A 23,112-nucleotide genomic window follows, 5' to 3' on the forward strand; every position below is an offset into this window, starting at 1 on the left:
CTATTTCTCTCTTATTCAATGACAACAGCAATAACAACTAACAGTAAAGACGAGGGCAACAAAAAATGGCTTCCAGGAGCAGTTAATTCGTAGTACAGGCACTGAGCCCCAGCAATAACCCTGGAGAAAAAAAACAAAACATCCCTGCTGCAGATGGGGAGCAGGGGCCCAAACCCTGGTCCTTGCGCAGGTCTTGTACATAACTATGTGAGCTTAACTGGGTACTCCACTGCCCAGCCCCCCAAGGAGGCCTTTCCCTGACAGAGGAACTGGGGAAGCCTTTCTAGTGTGGGAATGGGACCCCACCAGAGGAGAGAGGGGCAGGTGGAGAGGGTTCATGCCAGGCCCTGGCGGGGGGGTGGAGGGTGGGGAAGTGGGGTCAGATGAGTACCTGGAGGATGTGCATGTCCACCTGGCCTTGGGGACCCACTGCATGGTTCTGCACCTTTTACCAAAGGGACCATCATGGGTTGTGACTTGGGACCATGTGATTCTCTCAGATGGGACAGGTTGGCCTCTGGGAAGTTGTGGGGGGGGGAGAGGGGGTGGGGGCAGGGTTGCACCTACACCTCTGTTCTCAGGCCCACAAGTTTGGGCAGAAGGCCAGGACTGAGGGGAGTGAAGCCTGAACTCCATAGTTGCTAGGTCTCAGTCCTCCATGGCAGCCTGCAAGCCCGCCAGCCCGCCCTGCTTGAGAGCAGACAGTGGCAGGGAGCTGTCACACTTCTCACCAGGGAGGGTGCCACGCTGAGCCTGCGAGTGCTGAGCTCCGCAGAATCTGCCTTCCCATTTACACACACAGCAGCCGGAATGGTGGCATCACCACAGAGCATGCGAGCAGGCTGGCCTGCCGGCCCCTTGGCCTCCGGCCCCCAGCCTGCAGTTTCTGGTCTCCTGCCCCCAGCCCTGCCTCCTCCTGCCAGCTGCCCCCTAGATCCAGCTGCCTGACCGGCCTGGCAGGGCACTAGCACAGGGACTAGAGGTCACACCTCACAGGTCTGGGCAGGGTGGTAGAGCCCCCAGGCCCCACTCACCCCAAGAGGATAGTGCACACCTCAGCTCACAGCAAGAACCAGTGAGGACTCAGGATTGCTCCCTGTGGTGGGGAAACGCTGACCTGCAGCCCGCTTAAATGAGTAATAATTAAAGAAATAAATTTCCTCCTGGTGTCAGTGGAACTTTCACTTCAGTGAGGAAATGCAGCCTCCTAGGGGGTGGATCTGCCTCTTTTCCACACCTCCAGGCTCCTCTCTCCTAGCCTCTCCTGCTTTTCCAGGACAGTATCCAACCTTGGTGGAGTCCATGCACCCTCCTGGGCTTTGGGGGGGAGGGAATTTTCTACCTACCTGGACCCCCCAGGGCTGCCTTGTGGGCCAGCCCTTGCCTCTGAGCAGACCCTCCTGGGTCACAGGCCTGCACACCCCCAGGGCCCAGCCCCCTCTTCAGGTGCTTTGGCCTGGGGCCTGGGTACCCTCAAGTGCCAGGTCCCTGCAGTAGAGTGGGGACATCATCCCCAGAACCTGCTCCCTGGCCCCCCTCCCAGTCTGGCCCCAGATATTCCTGAGTACTCAGCTCCCCTATTCCCTGAACCAGGCAGGTGCTGTGGGCTGAGGCCCCAGACAGGTTGTGGGGGTGTACTTTATTTCCTGTGTGTCCTATGCTCTGGGTCACTTAGAGGGGCCAGGGGACCTTCACTGCCCAGCTAACAGCCCCTCTACCTGCCTTTCTCCTGGCTGCCTCTCCCAGGTCTCTCCCTGTAGCCACCTGCATTTTCAGTCTTTCCAAGGATGACCATGTGCCGCCAGAGTTTTAGGGTGGTAGGAGTGGAGCTGTGCTGTCTCTGATCCTCAGCACACCTTTTGGGGTGCCACCAGGTGGCACAGGGATGAAGACTGGGGGACAAGGCTGTCTATTTTGGGAAGACCCCTGGGAAGTGCAAGTTCTCTAGAAGGTCGGCACCTTCTGCTCTGAAGTTGCTGCATTTTCAGGAGAGCTGCTTAGCACCTCCAGTGAAGCTGCCATTCTGCCATTCGGAGCCAGCTACTTTATGTGCATTTTTTAGCACCACAGAGCATTTGAAAAGGTGCCTCCTGTTCTTGTCAAAGCTCCCGCAGGAGCCTGCCCTGTGCTGGCTTTTTTAAGAACAAAAAATGGAAAGATGAGTAGAGCTGCCCCCTCTCCCCACCAGGCCCAGGGTTGGCTGGACAGACCCTGATGACAGAAGTCCTGGCAGGAGCAGATGGCGCCACAGCGTCACCAGCAGCCTGGGTGACAACCTAGGAAGCCACTCACCGACAGTGATCAAGTTGCACTGTCACCAGGCTGGCAGGTGTACAGCCACCACGTGCCACTGGTCTGACCTCACTGCCCACCCTCCCAGCCTAGAAACCAGGGTTTCAGTGTCGCCTCAAGCTGCCCTCTGTCACCTCCAATTCCTCTATACTCCAAACCTCCCTTCAATTTACCTGTTATCCTAATCTAGCTGCCTGGGCCTGGTTCCTCATCCATTAGGGGGTCTCATTGACTAGTCTACAGCAAGCCTTTTTACTTATCTACTTTTTTTTTTTTAAGATTGATTTTTGGTTATAGAGAATGAGCATTACTCTGGCATATGTGATTCTGAGGATTAAACTTGGGACCTCATGTTTGGAGAGTCCAGAAGTTCTAGTCACTGTAGTACCTCCAAGGCTTGTTTTTTCTATGGAGAAAAATTGAAAGGGGAGGAAAAGACAGGGAGAAAGACACCAACAGCACTGCTTCACCATTTGCAAGGTATCCCCTTGCAGGTGGGCACTGGGGGCTTGAACCCAGGTCCTTGCACATGGTAACATGCAATCTACCAGGTGCAACACCACTTGACCCCTTATTTTAAAAGATTGATTTTATCTGGAGATGGAGGGGCAGGCAGAGAGACAGAGAGAGAGAGAGAGAGAGAGAGACAGACAGAGGAGGTGCCAGAAGAACAGTTTGACAGATGCATGCTGGGGATCAAACTCAGAACATTATGCTTGCAGGTCTAGAGCTCTAGCACTGTCACCTCCTAAGCTGCCTTTCTGTTCATATGTTATGCTAGGGCGTGAGCACAGGGCCTTGAATATGTGTGAAATCACTGCTAAGTGGCCTCCATGATCCAATTTTTTTAGTTCATATTTCTTCTGAGAGAGAGAGAGACAATGAAAGGGAGAGGTGAACAGGGAGGAGAGATACCATAACACTTCACCATCCATGGAGTTTCCCCAGTCCCATCCATGGTGCTCCTATGTGGTGCCAGGGCTCAAATTAAGGGCCTTGCATTGGGAGGGCATTGGAGTGCGCTTATTAAACATGAGGAGACAGGTTGGGTGGGGGCAGTGTGAGGGCACCTAGCCCAGAAAGGACACCTGGAGGGGCCAGGGAGTGGGTAGGGCTTTATGGCATGTGGCATGGAAAGAGGCCCCTGGGGTTTGGCCCACTGAGCGAAGGCAGCTGTAACAGTGGGCTGGGAGAAGAGTGGGGCTGTGTGTGGCCACGGGAGAGATCTGGGGTTGTGGGGGTGGGGCAGAGTTGGGGCACTGCAGATGGCAGGAGGGCTGCTCATCTTAGGGCCAGTTGACCCCGGAACATCCCTTTCTAAACCCGACGTGGCTTGGTCATCTGCTGGGGCCTTAGCATTCCCAAGTAATAACACTGTTGCCTCTCTAACTAGATCTGTTTCAGCAGTTGCCTAGAGGAAATCAGATCTGGTCTGGGTCGGGCCAGTGCTCTCCCTGCCAGTGTTCTCCCTGCCCTGCTGCTGTGCTCAGGGGGTGCCTCCTCCTGTAGACCAGAGCAGCCATGCTCCTGATTGGCCCCCTTGGCCCAAGGCCTGCCGGGCACCTTCCTGATCTCTTGCTGTCTCATGTCCCCTGTGTTTGCTTGGAGTCCAGAGTGTCTCTAAAATGAGAACTGGCCCTGTGCAGGCCCTGGAAGGCAGGGACCCCCCCACAGAGAACGCCTGGCTCTGTATGGCTTTCTCCTTTGTTTCTGTTGGGCAGACTCCTTGGACACTGAAAAGTTTCCTTGGTTCCTTGAAAGTAGACCCCCCACCCACCCACCCCTTCAGACTACTATCCCTGTGCCTTGCTTCAGGAAAACCCTCGGACCAGTAACCATGTACTCTAGGGACCCCCACATTAAGTCACAACTCGCAGTTTCTTTGGTCTCTACCTTGTATCCTTCCTTCAATCCTTTGTCCCTAAGAGGACACTGACCCCCCAAGATTGGGCAGAAGGCTGCTTCTTGGAGGGGACAGTTCACACACTCATGTCTGAGTGGGGACAGGGGCTTGCTGTGACCCACTCCTCTCCCCACAGGACGACTGGACCTCACCAGCAGCTGCAGCCGTTCCCTTGCCAGGTAGATCTCTTGGGGTTGCTGTGGGGTGGTAGAGGGCCCCTCTCCTCCCCATCTCAGCTCACTGTCTTCCCCACCCCCAGTCGAGCTGTGCAGCGCAGCCTGGCCATCGTGCGACAGGCGAGGCAGCGGCGGCGGAAGCGAACGGAGGAGTACTGCATGTATTACAACCGCTTCGGCAGGTGCAACCGAGGCGAGCGCTGCCCCTACATCCATGACCCTGAGAAGGTGGCCGTGTGCACCAGGTGCGACACCCACCCAAGTTGGGAGAGGGGGTACTGGGCTCTGCAAGGCGGAGTCCCCCCCCCCCCAACACTCAAACACACACATCCTCCTTCCCGCTGCACAGGTTCTTGCGGGGCACATGCAAGAAGACGGATGGAACCTGCCCCTTCTCCCACCAGGTCTCCAAGGAGAAGGTGAGCCCCCAGGCTAACTTCCTGGGACCAGGTTAGCTGTCTGGACTCCTGCTAGAGGGACCTCATGCTCTTGCCAGTCAGGATGCAGGCCCAGCCTCATCCATGGGGAGCTAGGGGAGACCTGTGGGCCCTGGCACTCTATGTCTAGTTCACAGGCCCAGCCTCACTTACCCTGCAGGCCCGGGGCTGGTGAGAGGCAGCTTGTGAGCAGCATGTGAGGCTGGAGGTTTTCTGGGAGCAGGAGCTGGGAGGAGGAGGAGGGGAAGGAAGAGGACGGAGGGAGGAGGGGTGGGAGGCACCAGCCCTCAGCACAGCTCCTCCCTGGGTGGCCCTTCAGAAGTCTCTAGCAGTGGGGGAGAGGTGGGCAGCTCAGGCATGGGCAGGGTCAGGTGTCCTGGGCCCCTCAGGGTCAGCGAGGCTGGGGGGAGGCTGCCCACAGGCCCCCAGAGTTAAGGGGGCTGCAGCAGGTTAGGGGTGGGAGCAGGCAGAGGCGCTGCTGCTACAACAGCTTTTCCCCTTGAGGAACTTGAAAAGAATCAGCATTTTTCTCCCTAATAGAGCTCTGAAACTCTGTTGTGAGCAATTTGGAAATTCACGTCGAGTTTCGGGTTCATTAGTTTCTGGCTCCGAAGCCTCGCACGTTCCGAGCTGTCTAATGCGGGCGCGCACTCAGGCGCCCTGAATTAATGTTATTGTTATTTGTGTGGACGTGGTGGGTGCAAACAAGGTTAATTGAAATGAGAACGCAGTTTCCTCTTGATAACGGCTGCTCTGACAGCTAGGAGGAGTTCCGTTTGGTGTGAGAGTGGGCTTTATTACCCCTTTTTATTAGAGCTAATTTGGGCTCTATATCAAAAGCCACATTAAGGGAATTGTCTGCAGCCGCACCACCCCGAATGGGCCAGCCCCTCACCCCTCTGTGTGGCAGTTAAAAGACAATTAAAAATCAACTCTTACACGTTCAATCACCCTTTGTTTCTTTGCTTCCCTCTCCTCGGCCAGACCCCAGAAAGTGTTGTTTTGGAATCCCTGTTTTTTGAGTCCCCAGGCGGACAGTGCCCTAGTGGGTCTGAGTAGGCAGGAAGTGGTGGGCTACAGTGAGGTGCTGGTGCAGCACCTCCAGATCTGGGTCTGGGGCAGAGGAGGCCTGAAGAGAGACTCTGTGATCTGAGGTTGTACTGTCCAGGGTACTGGCCTGCCAGAGGGCAGGGACCTCATCAGGGATTCCCCTCCCTACCTGCATTGCCCCTCAGACCTGTCTCCATTATTAGGAAGAGGCAGGGAGGGGGCTTCTTGGTTTCCAGCCAGGTCTCTCTTAGGCCCTTGCTGAGAGGCAGTGCCAACTAAAACCCAGACTGCTCTAAAGCCACCCCTCCCACTTAAAGGTACCCCAGGCCATCCCTGCATACTATCAGATGCCCGGTACCAGGCATCTAGGGACTCTGCCAAGCCTCCAGGGCCCCTCTGCCACAGCCCACTACACAGAGCTGGCAGCAGACTCCAGCAATACCTCTGCACTGGCCAGCCCTGCCCCGGGTCCTGTCTATTATGTGAAGCTGGCTGGGCAACCCCCTGCCCCGCCTCATGAACACAACCTGCTAGGGAAGCCAGGGGTGAATTTGGGTGGGCAGCCCCCTCCTGGCCTGCCCTAGGCAGCCAGACTCCTGCCTATCACTTCCTACCACCAGAATGTTGGCTGTCCCAGTCCCCTCCACACCTATCCCAGCCACAGCTGTCTGATACTTTGGAGGTCCTTGGCTTTCAGAAGCCCTTACCTCTGAGGTAGAGTGGACACAGGCTTGTGGAGGGTAGTGGTGGGTGAGTTTTGGGGTCTGCTGATCCTCACTGCCCGCTTCATGTCCCTGACAGATGCCTGTGTGCTCCTACTTCCTGAAAGGGATCTGCAGCAACAACAACTGCCCCTACAGTCACGTCTACGTGTCCCGAAAGGCAGAGGTCTGCACGGACTTCCTCAAAGGCTACTGCCCCCTGGGCGAGAAGGTGAGGGGCCCTGCAGGGCCACCGCACTCTGGCACTTCCCTCACACAGTGGGTCAGTGATTGGCCCACTACACAGCTGCTCAGAAAAGCCTGCAATGTCACCCAGGTCCTATGCTGCCTGGCAGGGAGGCGACTCCAAGCCTTTCGGTTGTTCTCACTGGAGCTTCACTGCTTCAGCCCCAATTCCAGTAGAGGCAGGACAGTGAGGGCCAGGCTTGAACCTGGGTCCAGAGCATGGCAAAGCAGGCACATTCTCCACACGAGCCGTCTTGCCAACCCTGACCCCTGACTCTGGCTCTTGGCACATTCCATTCAACAGATGGGAAAGTAGGGCTGGCAGGGCTACAGGGCACTAGGAGGGGGAGTCCCAGGATGGCAGGTGGATACGCAGCCCACCTTTCTCCTCATAGAGACCAAAGGCACAGGGCTGGATCCTGGAAGTGCCAGCCAGGCAAACTAGGAAGGAAGGACCTGAGACATAGCCAGCTACACGCTAGAGGGGTGGCTCTGGCTCTATGGCTCATGATTGCCACCTGGCTTGTGTCCTCCCTTGCCAGGTGACCTTCCTGCTGGGGCCATTCTTCATGCCCAGGCAGGTTGCTTCTTTGGGCAGAGCATGCCCATCACCCCCCCCCCCATACCAGGGCTGCCAGTTGAGGATGCAGGGCCTGTTGTCCACCTAGTTGAGCTGGGGGACCCCCTGATGGGCCTCGCCAGTATGTGCCCACAGGGAACTTCCCTGTCTACAAGCTAGTGAATGAATGACCATCTTGCCTCAGAGCCCCCATATGACAATGCACCCTATGCTACAGGTGCCAGGTACATGGGCAGTCTGGCCCAGGCTTCACACTGTAGGTGCTCTTCCCTTCCTGCGCACAACCTTTCATAGTTGTCCAGCTCTCTTGCACCCTCTCCTTCTCATAGCAGGATTCAGCTGGGGGCCTTTTGGGGGAGAATCCTACATCCCCTAGAAGAGGGCATCAGTTTTAGACAGCCCAGGTGTGTGTGGGGTGTGTGTGTGGGTGTGTGTGTGGGTGTGTGTGTGTGTGTGGGGGGGGTGTGTGTGTGTAGAAGCCATTGACTACTGCTGTAGACTATTCTAGTTTCAGGGAGGCTGTGGAGGCGGCATTGAAATCCTGTCTCTGTTAGTGGAAGTGCTTATTGCATCCCCTGGCATGTTGCTGCACCATGTGATGGATAGCAGCTTGTAATTATATATGGGAAAGCGCTGAGCACGCTGATCCGTGCTCGAGAGGCAGCAGCCCGGGCCGGGGAGGGTTAATTTTATTCTCTAAATAATATAAAAAGTGCTGAGTCGTCACCTTGTGCCTGAAGCACAAGTCCTCAAATGGGCCCCAGAGAGTTTATAATATTCCACTGAATCAAGTGAAATTGTTAACCTTGCTTCATAAAGCGGTGGCTCCTTAAAGAGGCCGCTCCCTTTTCCATGAGACTGCTGAGACCTTCTTCTCCCTCCTTTGGGGTATGCTGCTTCTGTCTGCTGAGTCCCCGAGGCCACCAGCAATTGATGTTTGTGGCTCTGTGTCTGATCAGAGCTTTCTGTCCTACCCTTCCTGCATCTGTGTGTGTGGTCAGTAGGACTCATGTCTAGCTGTTGTGGGGGTTGTACCCAGTGCCTCCATTGTTGGGTTGTATTTACTTCTCAGCCCTGCAGGCAGTGACTCCTTTCCCCCATCCCACCCACCACTACCCCCTCACCAGCTCTGGCAGACCATTTAACTGTGGGTGCTAGTATATCTGAGGTGCCCCTCTCACAGTCCCTCTATACTCACGGCATCCAGTGATCAATCACCTATATGGAAGCCACAAGTCCACATTCCCCTTCCCACTAACCCTTGAGCTTTAAGTTTTATTGAGTGCCAGGAGATAGCTCTTCTGGTAGAATGCACATTTTACTATGCATGTAACCCTGGGTTCAAGCTCCAGCACTACAAAGGACCATCACATCACCAGGGCAAGTTCCACAGCTGGTGGAGCAGTGCTGTGATGCCTCTGCCTTTCTTTCTGTTTCAATTTCACCCATACAAAACATTTTTTAAAGATTTTGTTCATTTATTAATGAGAAAGACAGGAAGAGAGAAAGAACCAGACATCACTCTGGTGCATGTGCTGCCGGGGATTGAACTCAGGACCTCATGCTTGAGAGTCCGATGCTTTATCCACTTCGCCACCTCCCAGACCACACAAAACAATTTTTTAAGAATAGAAAAAATCAGGGTTAGGCAGTAACACAGCGGGCTAAGCGCACATGGCACGAAGCACAAAGACTGACGTAAGGATCCCAGTTCAAGCCCCCAGCTCTCCACCTGCAGGGGGTTGCTTCACAAGCGGTGAAGTAGGTCTGCAAGTGTCTATCTTTCTCTCCCCCTCTCTGTCTTCCTCTCCTCTCTCCATTTCTCTCCTATCCAACAGCAGTATCAGTAACAACAATAATAATAACCACAACAACAATAAAAAAACAAGGGCAACAAAAAGGAAAAAAATAGCCTCTAGGTGCAGTGGATTTGTGGTGCAGGTACTGAGCCCCAGCAATAACCCTGGAGGCAAAAAAAAAAAAAAAAGGAAAAGAAAGAAAAAGAAAAAAATCAACCCTGAAAACAGTGGAATCATGCATGCAGGAGGCCCTTGTGCACCCCACACACACTAAAAACAGCTTTATTGAGGCATAATTCACCCACTTAACTGTACAGTACAGTGGTTGTGGGTATATTACATTATTGATTGTGTAATTGCAGTGAAATATCAACAAATAAAATATAGCCGTGGCTGTGGGGCCAGTAGCTCAGGCGGGTAGAGCACAGGTTTTGCAGATCCTGGCTAGATCCTCAGTATCGCATTACCAGAGTGGTGCTCTGGTTTCTTGAAGCTCTTTTATGTGAAACATTCTCTCATATATACTAAGTAACAATTTAAAGAAGTAGTCTTCTGGGGCCAGGCAGTGGTACACCTGGTTAAGTGCATACATTATAGTGCTCAAGGTCCTAGGTTCAAGCCCCTGGTCCTCACTTGCAGGTAGGATGCTTCATGATTGGTAAAGCAGGGCTGAAGGTGTCTCTCTGTCTCTCTCACGCTCTGTCTCCCCTTCCTTTTCAATTTCTGTCTGTCTCTACCCAATCAATCAGTCAATCAATAAATATTTTTTAAAAAGTAGTGGTTGTCATTATGTGTCCATGTGGTTTTGATTTGTATTTCCCTAAAGACTAGTAATGCAAAGTTTGTTGGGTATATAGTTATTGGTCATTCCTTTTGTTAATTTTTATTTATTTTGAGAAATGACCATTTACTACTTCTCTTTCATCTCCTTTTTCTGCCATCAGAGTTATCATGGGGCCTCTGTGGCTGCATCATGAATTATTCCTCCCAGTGCCAGTTTTTTTTTGTTTGTTTGTTTTTGATAGGGCAGAGAAATTGAGAGGGGAAGGGTGATAGAGAAGAAGCGAGAGACACCTGTAGCACTGCTTCTCCACTTCTGAAGCTTACCCCTATAAGTGGGGACCAGGGGCTTGAACCTGGGTCCATGTACATAGTAATACTTAGTGTCTGTGCTCTACCAGGTATACCACCATCCATCCACCATTCATTTCTTTTTAAAAATATTTATTTTATTGTTACAAAGAACCAGAGCTTCTTCCAATGCAGTGGGGGCTGATCTCAACCATGGGCCACATACATAGCAAAGTAGTGCACTACTCCAGTGTACTGTTTCACTTACCCATCCCATCATTCTCTTGCCTGTTTTTGAAAAATTTTTTAAGTAGAGGATGAGAGACAGAGACAGAGGGGAGTAGTACATGCAACACTGATTCACTACTTGTGAGAGTTCCCTTCTGCAGGTGAGGAGTGGGACCTTGAACCAGCCCAGGTTGAGCCACCACCAGACAGACCCCTTTGCTTACTTTTGAATTGAGTTGAGTTACATTCTTCCCTTTTATTTGCTTTATTGTCGTGATTATTGCCACGAGGCTTACCACTGAGGCTCTGTGGATGCACAATGAATCTACTGCTCCTGGCAGCCTTTGTTTGTTGTTTTGCTTTTTGATAGGACAGATAGAAATTGAGAGGTAAGAGAGAGAGAGACCTGCAGACCTGCTTGACCTGCTTAGTGACCACTCTTGAAGCTTCCCTCCTGCAGGTGGGGAACTGGAACTCAAACCTGGGTCCTCACACATGGCAATGTGTTGTGCCATCTCTGAGCCCCCTGAGTTTTATTCCCTCTTAAAAAAACTAAGATTTGTTAATGAGAGAAAACTAGAGCATCATTCTGGCATATGTAATGCTGGGAACTTAACTCAAGATCTTATATTTGGGAGTCCATTGCTTTACATACCATGCCACTCCTCAGGCTGTGTCGTTCTTTCCTTTGCCTCCAGGGTTACTGCTGGGCCTCTGCGCTTGTATTACGAATCTACCGCATCTGGCGGCCATCTTTCCCCTATTGTTGTTGTTGCTACTGTTCTTGTTGTTGGATAGGACAGAGAAATTGAGAGAGGAGGGGAAGACAGTGAGGGGAAGAGAAAAACACCTGTAGACCTGCTTCACTGCTTGCGAAGCAACTCCCCTGCCGGTGGGGAGCCGGGGGCTGGAACCGGGATCCTTGTGCCATTCCTTGCACTTTGTGTGCTTAATACCACCCAGCCCCCGATTCTCTCCTTTAAGATTGATTATTTTGTTTCTTATGAGATAGGAAGTTTCACATGCAAGAAAGAAACAATGAGGCACAGAAGATTTAACCAGAAGTCTCTGAAGTGCAGGTTACTACACTCTACCACCTGAGCTGTTTTCTGGCTACTGTTTCTATTCTCTTCTCATGAACTCTGCTCACATTTCCTTATCAGTTAGATACAGTTGGCCTCTTCTACTTTTGTGTGTGCTCTTGGTATTATATACAAGAAATCTTAGCAAATCCACTAGCATGAAGCTTTGCCCCTTTTATAGGAATTTGATTATTTAACTCTTCTTTTGAAAAACAATAATTTAACTCTTTAGGTTTTTATCCTATGTGAGTTAATTTTTTCATGGCTTTTAGATAAGAGCTCAGCTTCTCTGCATGTGGATAGCACTTTTTATATCTAAAAATCTGCTGAATTCATTTATTAGCACTAACAGTTTCTTGGTGCATTCTTTAGAGTTTTATGTAAATGAGATGATTTTCTTCCTTTCAGTTAGATGCCTTTTATTACTTTCTTTATCTTGTCCTAATTGCTCCGGCTAGAATTCCTACTGCTATGTTGAATGGAAGTGGCCAAGGGGGCATCTAGTTTTGTTTTTCCTATGAAAGAAGATGCTTTCCACTCTCCTCAGTGGGTGTGATGGCAGCTGAGGGTTTGTTATGTGGCTTGGGTCGGGTTGAGGAGGAATCTTACTAATTTTTTGGTATCAGTTGGAATAATACACTAAATGTGAATGCCCTAAATGGATAAATTTAGGGCTTAGAATTAATCTATTTATTTTTATTTACTTATGTATTAATGGGACAGAACCGTAACATCACTCTAGCCTTGCATTGCCAGGGATAGAACTCAGGACTTCATGCTTCAGAGTTCCAACACTTTACCCACTGTGTTACCTCCTGGGCTACAATTTATTTTATTTTTTGAAATAAATTTATTATTTTTTAATTTTACACTATATTTATTGGACAGAGACGGCCAGAAATCAAGAGGGAAGTGTGTGATAGAGAGGGAGAGAGAGGGGTCAGGTGGTTGCGCACCTGGTTGAGTGCGCGTTACAGTGCACAAGGGCCCAGGTTTGAGTCCCCAGTCTCCACCTGCAGGAGGACAGCTTTTTGAATGATGAGGCAGGGCTGCAGGTGTCTTTCTGTCTCTCTCCCTCTCTGTCTCCCCCTACCCTCTCAATTTCTGGCTGTCTCTATCCAATAAATAAAGATAATAAAAATTAAAAGGGGGGGGATAGAGACAAAGACACACTTGCAACACTTCCTGACCACTTGCAAAGCTTTCCCCCTGTAGGTGGGGACCGGGGGCTGGAACCTGGGTCCTTATGCATTATAACATATGCAATCAACCAGGTGTGCACCCAGCCTTATTTTATTTTATTTTATTTTTATACTTAGTTTTTTATTTACTTTTATTAGTGATTTAATAATTGATTTACAAAATTACAAGTCAACAGGGGTATAATTTCACACTGTTCCCACCACCAGAGTTTTGAATCCCCTCTTTATTGTAAGCTATAGCACTTTTCTTAAGATTGCAGATATGGTTAACTATTATTTCTACAACTATCTGTCTATATTTGTATACAGTTCCCCCCCCCACCTCTTTTTAAGGTCTCATCTTCTCTTCCTCCCCAAGTTACACATAACCCTACTACTACTATCCAAATATAACTTCCTTTTTCCTCTTCTCCCTCTGGGTCCTGATGGAGTTGGAGTTCAGAGCCCTCTGGTTATCTTGCCTGTCATTTCTCCTCTGCTAGGAGTATGGATCAAAATTATTTTTGGGGTGCAAAAGGTGGGAGTTCTGACTTCTATAATTGCTTATTTGCTGGTCATGGGCATTGGCAGGTTTATCCATACCTCCAGCCTGTTTGTGTCTTTCCCTAGTGAGGTAGAGCTCTGGAGAGGTGAAGTTCTAGGACACCTTGGTAAGGTTGTCTGCCCAGAGAAGTCAGGATGGAATCATGGTACCATCTGCAACTTGGTAGCTGAAAGGCAGCATTATTCTTACTTAGTTTCTTTGTTGTCACATGGCTCTGGCCACTTTTTTGTATTAATTTTACCAGAGCACTGCTTATGATGGTACAGGTGATGGAACCTGGGACCTTTAGTGCCTCAGTCTGTCACATAAAACACGCTCTGTTTCCATAGCACTGAACTAATGTTAAAGGAGAAATATATCTGTTTGTGGGGGAGGGGGAAGTGACACCTTGCAGACCTGCTTCACTGCTCATGAAGCTCTTTCCCTCCACCCCCCCCCCCCCCCCCCGCACAGGTGGGGAATTAAGGGTTCAACTAAGGTCCTCACATATGGCAATTTGTGCTCAACTGGGCACACTACCTCCCAGCCCCATAGACCACTAGTTATAAAACACTAGGGCCAGGTCAGCCTTCTCTACTCCAGATCTGCTTGTGGTTGTCATATCTATGCCACCCGGGGCTTTTGTTGTGCTTAGCAGGAAGATTGGGGAAATATGTCCACACCCCATCTGGGAAGTAGAAAACTCTTCTTTTCCTGTTTATGCTTGTCTCTCCCTCATGCTGATCTAATGTAGCTAGCTTCTCAGTGCATTAATGCCCAGCTCTACCTGTAATTCTCCACTGCAGTAGAACTTTTCACCTGTGGCATCTGCATATGATGTGCATCTCTCCACTATCTCCTGGGACTCTTGTCTTCTCAGAGACATGCCTGTCTTGGCCTCTTCCTGGGACCAGACCCTGTGGTTGCAGGACTCCAGGACCAGCACAGTTTAGTCATAATGTTTATGAAACATCTTTGTAGCAGCAGGAGACTAGACAAGTTGCATGGTTACGAGGGTGCAAGTTCCCATGCACCCTTCCGCCATCTCCCCTCATGTTAGCATCTATACTAATGAAAACTAGCTAGTTGCTGTCAGCACTGACAGAGCACTGGGCTGCTAGCTTCCCCTGATGTCACCCACTTCCCATCACTGGCATTTTCTGTGGGAAGGCACTACATTGCCCTTACCCCCTTGTTTAGAATGAATGGAATGTTTGAATGAATGAGATGGCCTAGCCAAGGACAGCTGCTCCAGTGGATCATGGGTGGGTCTACCTAGAGGGGAGGCACTGGGAGAGAGGGAAGTGCTATTGGCCTAAGAGGAAGGCAGGGCCAGGACAAGAGCCTCTCGGAAGCCACTGAAGCCACTGTGCATCGTGATGTTCACCACCTGGACCACCTGGGGTTGGATGCCCTTGGTCCCAGCACCTCGAGGATGAGGCTTGGAGTTGCTTCCCTTCACCTGCCATTTCCACTTATCCATCCAGACGAGGGTTTCATAAGTGTAGGACTCCCAGTGAATGGAAAGATAGCAGAGTGTGTGTGTGTATGTGTGTGTCCCAGTCCCAGTCCCAGTCCCAGTCCCATATCTACGATCTTGGGAGAACTATGGCAGTTACCACTGGAGGAGGATGGAGGTACGGAACTTTTGTGGTGAGAGTGGTGTGGAATTATACCCTTATTATCTTGTAAATCACTACTGTGTCACGTATAAGTAAACAAAAAGAAAGATAGCATCAGAGTCTGGATAGCCAGCAGTTGTGGCCAAGTTTAATTTTTTTTTTTTCCTTCTTGGCCATTTGAAGGATTAAGTGCTCACCTAGCAGCCTAGGATGACTACATGGATAAGGCATTAGATTCAAGCACGAGGTCCAGAGTTCAGTCCCCAACAACATCACATGTGCCATAGTGATAGTCTGGTGTTCTCTCTATTTCTGTCTCTCTCATTAATTAATGAATTAGTCTTTTAAAAATAATTATTTTTTGAAAAGAGTTAGTAGATAGAGGAAATGGCATAATGATTATGCAAAAGATTTTCATGCCCGAGGCTCCCAAGTCCCAGATTCAATCCCCTGCATCACCATAAGCCAGAGCTAAGTAGTACTCTAGTGAAAAATAAGTAAGTTAACAATTTTTAAAAGAGTTAGCTCTGGATTTGAAATTTATTTCTTTATTGGGGGATTAATGGTTTACAGTCGACAGTAAAATACAGTAGTTTGTACATGTGTAACATTTCTCAGTTTTCCACAATAACAATTCAACCCTTACTAGGTTCTCATCTGCCGTCATGTTCTAGGACCTGAGCCCTCCCCCAATCCCACCCCAGAGTCTTTTACTTGGGTGCAATACACAGTGCTTTATTATTATTTTTTTATTGCCACTATGGTTATAGCTTGTTCTCGGTGTCAAATATGAATCCACCACTCCCAGCAGTCGTTTTTTCCTTTATTTTTTCTTTCTATTTTATTTGATAGAACAGAGAGAAATTGAAATGGAAGGGGGAGATAGGGAGAGAGAGACACTTGAAGACCTGCTTCTCTGCTCATGAAGTGTCCCCTCTACAGGTGGGAAATTGGGGGGGGGTTGGCTTAAACCCAGGTCCTTGCATATGGTAATATGTGTGCTCAACTAGGTTCACCACCACCTGGCCCCCTAATTTACTTTTTTATATGTGGAAAGAGAGAGGAATAAAGAAGGGGTGAGGAGAGGAAGAACCCTACAGCACTGCTCCACTGCTCGTGAAACTTTCACTCTGCAGGTAGTTGGGGCTTGTGCCCTGTGTCTGCATTTGTAATGTGTGTGCTCAGTAGGTGTGCCACCACCCAGCCCCAATTTATTTATTTCTATAAGAGAGAAAGAGACCAGAGCCTGAGGCATGTAAGCCCTATAGTCTAACAAAAAGCTAGCTCCTTTCTGTTTTGTTTGTTTTTTAAGTGATGGAGGGAGTATTTCCCCTTTTTCTTTTTCCTTACTGTTTCATAGGAAATTAATACAATAAGGAAATGAACATAAGGTGGCAGAGCAGGTGGCTTATTAAGTAGAGCACAGGGCTTGCATATGCAAGGCTTCAAGTTCCATCCCCGAACTACATAATGCCACAGTTGATCTGTGCTGTGGTTTTTCTCTATCTCTTAAATAAATCTTTTTGTATTGTTGTTTATTATTATCTGTATGTATATGTGTGTATTTTTTAGATAAAAAAAAAAAAAAAGAGGAAAGAAAAAAAAAAAAAAGAGGAAAGAGGCAAGGAGGAAGTAAGTGAAAGAGACCGTAGCATTAAAGCTTCCTCCACTGTGGTGGGGCCAGGCTTGAACTTGGGTCACTATCATGGCAAAGCACCACATTATCCAAGTGAGCTATTTTGCTGGCCCATGTAAAACTTATTTCACTTAATGAGATAGAATTTTACATGAGAGAGAGAAACTAGGGCACCAGTTGGGAGCATGCAATACCTGGAAGCTTCTGACATTAAGTCCTGTGCTCTACCAGTTGAGCTAGTTTCCTAACTGCAATAAATAAGCCACACACATATATACACACACACACACCTGCGTGCTTCTTCTTCTAGTGTTTGCCCTTCTTCCGTAGCCAGTCAACAGCGTCAGGTTGAGCCTGATGTAAAGTTTCGAGACCTTTGAATCTGGAGAGGTGGCAGTCGTTGACTATGTCTGTTGACTATGTCTGTCTGTAGCCGCAGGGGCAGTTCGGGTCGTCTCTGGCTCCCCAGCAATGGAACATAGCGGCGCACCGGCCATGGCCTCTTCAATAGCGATTGAGGAGGGCCCAATCATAACGTGCTAGGTCAAAGCCGGGTTGACGCTTGCAGGGGTCTGCGATGAGGTGTTTGTTCTTTACCTCAGCTGACTGCCAACTCTGTTTCCAAGAGTCTGGAACAGAGAAGTTCAGTGTAGGCGTAGGGGACCAGATTGGGTGACGAGACGTCAAGCGTTGGACAGGGTGGGCGAAGATATCCACGTATATTGGCAGGTCCGGTCGAGCATAGACGTGGGAAATGAACTTAGATGATGCCGCATCCCGACGAATATCTGGCGGGGCGATGTTGCTAAGAACTGGCAGCCATGGAACCGGGGTGGAACGGATGGTTCCAGAAATTATCCTCATGGAGGAATATAATTTGGAATCGACCAAGTGGACATGGGGGCTACGGAACCATACTGGGGCACAGTATTCTGCAGTGGAATAGCATAATGCCAGAGATGATGATCGTAGTGTGGAAGCGCTCGCGCCCCATGAGGAGCTGGCCAGTCTTGCAATGCACCTACGTGCTATTTTTCATCATACAAGTAGAAAATATCTTTCAGTTTCTAATTTGTGTTTTACTACTGCTTTAAAATACTTACTTCTGTTTTTTAATTTTTTTAATTATTTTTATTTATTGGATAGAGACAGTCAAAATGAAAGGGAAAGAGGAGAGAGAGAGAGAGACACCTGCAGCTCTGCTTCATCACTTGCAAAGCTTTCCCCCTGCAGGTGGGGACTGAGCCCTTGAACCCAGGTCCTTGTGCATTGTAACCTGTTAGGTGTACCACCACATGGCCGCAAATACTTATTTCTATGTTTTTATTTTGGACAGAGAAATTAAGTGTGAAGATGGAGGTGGGGGAGGGGGAGGAAGGGAGAAGAGAGAGAGGGAGAGAGACATGCTTCACTGCTATAGGTGGGGACCATGGCCTTGAACTTGGCTCCTTGTGCACTGTAATATATATGCTTTGTCAGATTGCACCACTGCCTGACTTCCTTATTTATTTCTATGAGAAAGAAATGAGAATGAGAGACCAGAGTACTGCTCAGTTCTGGCTTGTGGTGCCAAGGATTAAACCTGGGACCTCTCTAGTGTCGGGCTTAGCTTCGCGGGTGGAGACAGACGACCAGGGACTCATGGCTGAATGGTACGCAGATCAGTCTTTATTTATGCAGAACGCAGCACAATCTAAGCCATCTAAACTAAACTGAAACTAACAATCCTGTCCATATATATACTTGCCAAGTAGGGTGTAAACAGGATGTGATGTAGAGAGGGTGGAGCAAAAAGAGATTGGTGAAAATCAGGGTGTGACAAGGAGAGGGGCTGGAGCAGGCGAGAATTCTACCACTGAGCCACTGAATGCCCTGGAGGGAGGGTGGTGCTTAGTTAACAGTGGTTTATGTAAATAGACTGCAGCTTTAAGTGGGATTAAACCAGTGCCATGCAGGCATGCCGGTGCTTAGTTAACAGTGGTTATGTAAATAGAATACAGTGTTAAGCAGGGGGGATTAAACCAAATGAAACAGAAGGGGTTTTTAGAAGCAGAATTAGAAGCATACCAACAATTCCCCCTTTCTTTTTAACTAATGGCCATAGTATCAGGAGTGTGGAGTGAACAGAAACCTATATCATATAGGCATTTCCAAAAGAACTGGCATAAGACATGGAGGAACAAAATAGGAGAGCAGCAAGAACCAGTGTGATGCCAGGGGGAGGCCTGAGGGGGGCGTTTCCTGCTTCAAAGGGCAAGGCCTAGCAGGAGAAAGGGCCTTTCTTGCCTCTGGGGGCATCTATTGCCTCTGGGGGGCGCTTCATGCCTCTGTGGGCATCTCTTGCCTCAAAGGACGTTTCCTGCCTCTGTGGGCATGACCTAGTAAGGAGGGGGAGTTTTCTGCCTCTGGGGGCAGGGCCTTCAGGTGAGGGGGCGTGGCCTATAGAGTCCCAAGGCAGCTGGTTGCAGTCAGTCTTTGAGAAACCCAGCAGCATAAAGGGAAACTGCTGTAAATTGTGTAAAGTGTCCAAGAGGTGTTCCAGTAAGTCCGATGGAAGTGTCAGTCGAAAGTAGATGACCACGGAAGAAATGCCAGGGGATGAAACACTGCATGCCTGTCTCGATGGGGAATGTTAGCCACTGGAATTCCGCTTTTCTGTAGAGAGTGAGCTTTGGAGTCTGTGAATCTGTTTCTTCAGGTCGTGTCAAGTAACATCATGGGTTTTGGGAGGGCTGCTGTAGTCATGCCATCTTGTGGGCAACATCAGAGAACAAGGGTCCAAATGGATTTCCAGGGATTTCATTTGAGCAGATGCTTTTTCATGTGAAGACTTGACAGCTGAAATTCACTTGTCAAACAAAACTTGTAACAGATTAGAAGTTTACTATAATTGATAACTCCATTATAATTGGAAGTCCTTTCTAGTATGATTTCAAGGTTGTTTAAACTCAATAAAATGTGGAGAGGTAAACAGAAGAACCACAGTTAGAAGCCGCAGGCTTGAGAATCATTAACATAATCATTGTACTATCTGCCCCAACCATAACTCATACAGTTTTCAGGATTAAACGTTTCAGATTTATGCCAAGATGTAAAAAAAAAAAAAAATCAAAGGAGGAAAAAAAATTTTTGGATTATTTCTGGATGTCTCTAGAAATCATGGCTGTGTCCAGCTTTTTTTTTTTTTTTAAGTCAGTGTCATCGCGGTATCTCTTTATTCACGTGGAACGCAGCACAATCTAAGCCATCTAAAACTAAACTAAAACTCACAATCCTATATATACTCAAGTAGGGCGGAAACAGGATGTGATGTAGAGAGGGTGGAGCAAAAAGAGATTGGTGAAAATCAGGGTGTGACAAGGAGAGGGGGCGGAGTAGGCGAGAATTCTACCACTGAACCACCAATGCCCTGGAGGGAGGGTGGTGCTTAGTTAACAGTGGTTCTTCTTCTTCTAGCGTTTGCCCTTCTTCCGTAGCCAGTCAACAGCGTCAGGTTGAGCCTGATGTAAAGTTTCGAGACCTCCTTTGAATCTGGAGAGGTGGCAGTCGTTGACTATGTGGGTCATAGTCTGTCTGTAGCCGCAGGGGCAGTTTGGGTCGTCTCTGGCTCCCCAGCGATGGAACATAGCGGCGCACTGGCCATAGCCTGTTCGATAGCGATTGAGGAGGGCCCAATCATAACGTGCTAGGTCAAAGCTGGGTTGACGCTTGCAGGGGTTTGTGATGAGGTGTTTGTTCTTTACCTCAGCTGACTGCCAACTCTTGTTTCCAAGAGACTGGAACAGAGAAGTTCAGTGTAGGCATAGGGGACCAGATTGGGTGACGAGACGTGGTTTATGTAAATAGACCACAACTTTAAGTGGGATCAAACCAGTGCCATGCAGGCATGCCGGTGCTTAGTTAACAGTGGTTATGTAAATAGAATACAGTGTTAAGCAGGGGGGATTAAACCAAATGAAACAGAAGGGGTTTTTAGAAGCAGAATTAGAAGCATACCAACATCTAGGATCTCAGATAAAATTCCAGTGCATTATAACCTGTGCATTCAACTAGCTGTACCACCACATGGCCCCAAAAATCTCCCTTGCCATGTTATATTTCTTGGTGATGTATTTTGGAGAGGAACATTTTTAATATTCATGGAAATTCTACAAATTTTATATACATTTTGTGGCTCATGTAAAAAATCCTTGCTGCTTTGCCTTATAAGAGTGCCATACAGGGAGTCGGGCTGTAGCGCAGCGGGTTAAGCGCAGGTGGTGCAAAGCATAAGGACCGGCATAAGGATCCCGGTTTGAACCCCGGCTCCTCACCTGCAGGGGAGTCGCTTCACAGGCGGTGAAGCAGGTCTGCAGGTGTCTTTCCTCCTCTCTGTCTTCCCCCCCCCTCCATTTCTCTCTGTCCTATCCAACAACGACAACAACAATAATAACTACAACAATAAAACAACAAGGGCAACAAAAGGGAATAAATAAATAAAATATATATTAAAAAAAAAAAGAGTGCCATACTATCATTCAGCATGGGACTTAATACTTTAATCCAGGTGCAATTGGCATGTGTTAGGTGGGAGGGAAGAGCCTATTTCCCTTTTCCCTTGCTCTTCTGTAAGTAGTTTTAGAGACTGGAGGAGGGGCTCTGCCTTGGAGGGGAAGTCTGCAGTGGGGTGGGAGTATGGTTCTATAGACGGTGGAGAGGTGCGGGGTTGATTACCCTAGAAGGAAGGAAGGGTTCTGTCCTCCTAGAGAGAGCCTGTCCTGGAGGCCAGGCCTGTTTGACTTCCTTTTCAGTCATTTCTTAGATTGTCCTTGAGCCAATTTTGTAGTCTTTGGATAATTTGAGCTTCACGCTGATTCATAATAATAAAGTGAAGTTCTTTCACTTTGTTCTTCACAGTTATCATAGTTATTCTTGTCCTTTATCCTCCCAGGAATATATTTTAGACTCAACTTAAGTTTTAAACAAAGGTGACATGTTGATTGGGGGTTTTCTGAGTGTCATTTTGGTGCAAACTGTACCAGTGTGTCTGGTGTCACTACTTCCTTCCCAGGGACCAGCCCAGCCCCATTTCCATAGGCCTCTCCTTTGATATCTTTTCTTGCTTTCCTTTTGATCACTGTTGGGCTTTTACCACTCGGGGCAGACTTTTTTCCCCCAGATAATCAGAAAGGCAGACTTTTTTCCCCCTCTAGATAGACAGAAGGAAAAGACAACATAGCATTGAAACTTCCCCCAGCACAGAAGAAGGTTCTTTTAAGAGAGTCTTTATATCAAGCAAAGGAAGTTCCTGCCAACCAATAATTTGCCAAGCTTTGAACTGATGCTGAATTTTATTAAATACTCTCCTTCCTAGAGAAATGATCATATGGTCTTTCTCTTTGACTCTATTACTGCAGCTTCTATACATTGATTTTCTAATGTGAGTTAATATAAGATATATTAGTGTTTTCATACACTCCAGGACTGTTTGCTTTATAATTTGTAGGACTTTTGAATCTTTGTTCATGAGTAAAATTGGCCTAAATATGCATGTGTAATCTCATTATAGTCAGATTTTCTTTCTAGATCATTCTAGGGCCAGAGAGATACCTTACAGGGTAGGATGCTTGCCTTGCCAGCCCCGGCACCAGTGGGAATGCTGTGGTGATTCTAGGGATGCTCTGGGGCTGAGGTATCTGTCCTGTCTTTGCTTGTCTGAATAAAAAAGTCAGCCCAAGAGTGGTGAAATCTTACATGCACAAAACCTTATCTTCTCTCCCCCCTCCTCCAACTCTCTCTCTCTCTCTCTCTCCCTCCCTTCCTCTCTTCCTCTCCCCTGACCCCATAAACCAAATTGAAAAGTGTTTTCTAGTATGGGGGCATCATATAAAATTGGAATTATGAATCTCTTGAATGTATAGAATTTCCAGTAGATCCTCAACTAGAGTTTTGTTTATGTTGTGTGGTGTGTGTGTATGTGTGTGTGTGTATGTGCACGCGGACGCGTGTGTGTTTTTACCAGAGCACTGTTCAGCTCTGGCTTATGGTGGTATTGGGGATTAAATTTAGGACTTCTGGTTGCTCAGGCATGAACCACTATGCTATCTCACCAATCTGATTTTAACTGTTACAGTATCTACTTTATCAAGCTAAAAACCAAACTAGGCAAGATGTATTTTATTTAATTTGATCCCACATGTCAACACATAATCAAGGAAAGCATAATTTTGTCTGTTACCTTCTTCCATTGGTGCCAACCTGGCCCCTCTGCCTGGTCACCCCATAAAGCCAGCTGGATCAGAGACAGGCTGCCTGACACCCCCAACCCCTTTAGCTAGGATCTCTGCTGTGGGGAGATGGGGTGGTGCTGCTGGCTGTGAGTCCCTTCTGGTCACTGCTGGGCCCTTGTGCTCACTGTTATCCTTCACCCAGATGTCCTGTCACCTCTCCCCCTGCAGTTGCCCCCTCTCCCCAGAAGGCCCTGCCCTGGGCTCTCCCAGTGTTTCCACAAGCCTCTGAGGCTCTCCTTGGCTACAGGCCTACAAGGACAGGCTTCCGGGTTCGGGCCAGGCCACCGGACAGCCT

At 48.6% G+C, this 23,112-nt stretch overlaps 1 protein-coding gene across 2 annotated transcripts in view; it reads left to right on the plus strand.

Moving 5' to 3' along the window:
• Nucleotides 1-23,112, plus strand: part of ZC3H3 (zinc finger CCCH-type containing 3) — an 87,799-nt gene that overhangs the window by 61,424 nt on the left and 3,263 nt on the right. For both annotated transcript variants that reach the window (XM_060198272.1, XM_007515991.3), the window contains exons 6-9: nt 4,332-4,374; nt 4,455-4,616; nt 4,721-4,790; nt 6,660-6,791. In XM_060198272.1, the coding sequence (XP_060054255.1) occupies nt 4,332-4,374; nt 4,455-4,616; nt 4,721-4,790; nt 6,660-6,791 (407 nt within the window). The remainder of the gene's footprint in view (nt 1-4,331; nt 4,375-4,454; nt 4,617-4,720; nt 4,791-6,659; nt 6,792-23,112) is intronic.

The sequence above is a fragment of the Erinaceus europaeus genome, chromosome 1 (assembly GCF_950295315.1).
Source record: "Erinaceus europaeus chromosome 1, mEriEur2.1, whole genome shotgun sequence".
Lineage (NCBI taxonomy): Eukaryota > Metazoa > Chordata > Mammalia > Eulipotyphla > Erinaceidae > Erinaceus > Erinaceus europaeus.